The sequence below is a fragment of the Capsella rubella genome, unplaced genomic scaffold, assembly GCF_000375325.1.
Source record: "Capsella rubella cultivar Monte Gargano unplaced genomic scaffold, Caprub1_0 scaffold_31, whole genome shotgun sequence".
Lineage (NCBI taxonomy): Eukaryota > Viridiplantae > Streptophyta > Magnoliopsida > Brassicales > Brassicaceae > Capsella > Capsella rubella.
Window position 1 is genome coordinate 12,490 of NW_006238895.1, and position 1,560 is coordinate 14,049.

Genomic DNA, 1,560 nt, shown 5'->3' on the forward strand with positions numbered 1-1,560 from the left:
CATCTCTAACACTTGTAATCAATCAAATTGATTGTATTCTAACATATTCTAACCCCAAAAAATATTGGATAAGTCATTCTGTGGTTCAACGCAATGTTTACGATGCATGGATAAGTCATTTTGACGCCTTTGCATCCTCTTCAAGATGAATCCTGTGCATGCATAAATCCGGAGAAATACCTGAAAGATCATCAAGAGAGTAGCCAAGAGCCTTGTGAAAAGTGCGCAGCTTACTTAGCAGTAACGTGAGCTCTGCGTTGTTTAAAGAGGCATTAACAATGACCGGATAAGAAGAATTAGCACCAAGAAATGCGTACCTCAGCCCCGTAGGAAGTTGCTTGAGTTCGATTTTTGGGGCCTTTTCAGCACTCCAATCACTTAGCTCAGCAGCTTTTTTAGAAGGCTCAACAACCTCTTTTAGGTGAACCAGCTTCATCATTGGCGCACTAGCATCCATCAACTGAACATACTCAGAAGCCTCATCATCTAAAGACTCGCTTTCATCTGCTGATGCTACCAAAGCTCTCTCTAGAGGGTCTGGAAGGCGTATCTCTTGTATCATATCCTCAGCAACTTCGGAAAGCTTGTCTACATAGAACGTCTGTCCATCGATAGTGGGTCGCTTCACTAACTTATCCATGTCAAACGTCATCACCATATCACCCACGTGTAATCCAATCCTCCCATTCTTCACATCTATCAAGGCTCCAGCAGTAGCCGAGAAGGATCTCCCTAGGATAAGAGGGTCCTTAGGCTCTTCACCATACTCAAGAACTACAAAGTCAGCAGGAATCAAGCATTCTCCGATTCTGACAAGAACATCTTCTAAAAGACCATCGGGAATGCGGACTGAACGATCGGCTAAGACAAAAGTGATCTTGGTAGGTGTGAAATCAGTCATACCCAGGCTTATAGCAACTGATCTAGGCATCAAATTTACGCTGGAACCAAGATCACACAAAGATCTCGGGAATCTCCTATTGAAAATGTTGCAATCGAGTACGAAACTTCCAGGATCTGATAGCTTCCTTGGAATCTTATTCGGAAGCACAGCGCTGACTAGTACAGAGACCATCATAACCCCTTCCTCTCTAGACAAATCCTTAGTCACCATCTTCTTTACAACCCGCTTGAAAGTTGGCGAAGTCTGCACGCAGTCAGGAAAAGGCATCTCAATTGTGAGTGACTCCAATATCTTCCTGTATTTTTCCTCCTCTTGCTCCTGTTTTGACTTCTTAGACTTCTTAGGAAAAGGGACTGTAGGTTTGTAGACTCTGGTCTCGGTCGTGGAAGGCGGTGAAGCTGAAACTGGTTCTGTCCGAGAACAGTGTCGATCGACACAAGTGTGGTGTCGAACGAAACCCATGGTTGGTGTCGAGCGACACCTCCTGCGGATCGACAAAATCTGCATCTTCAATCCCATCAAGCTCAATGACATCTTCTACTGTCAAACCTGGTTTCAACACTGATTTGAGCTGTTTTCCACTCCTCAAGGTCACTGCATTGCAAGGATGTTTAGGATTGGCATCGGTCTTTCCAGGGAGAAAACCTGGTTGTCGG

The 1,560-nt window shown here is 44.6% G+C and overlaps 1 protein-coding gene across 1 annotated transcript in view; it reads right to left on the reverse strand.

Moving 5' to 3' along the window:
* Nucleotides 1-115: 115 nt before the first annotated feature.
* Nucleotides 116-1,560, reverse strand: part of LOC111828622 — a 2,625-nt gene continuing 1,180 nt past the window's right edge. The window contains exons 3-4 of the mRNA XM_023777027.1: nucleotides 1,386-1,549; nucleotides 116-1,147 (exon numbers count right to left, since the gene is read on the reverse strand). Coding sequence (XP_023632795.1) covers nucleotides 116-1,147; nucleotides 1,386-1,549 — 1,196 coding nt within the window. The remainder of the gene's footprint in view (nucleotides 1,148-1,385; nucleotides 1,550-1,560) is intronic.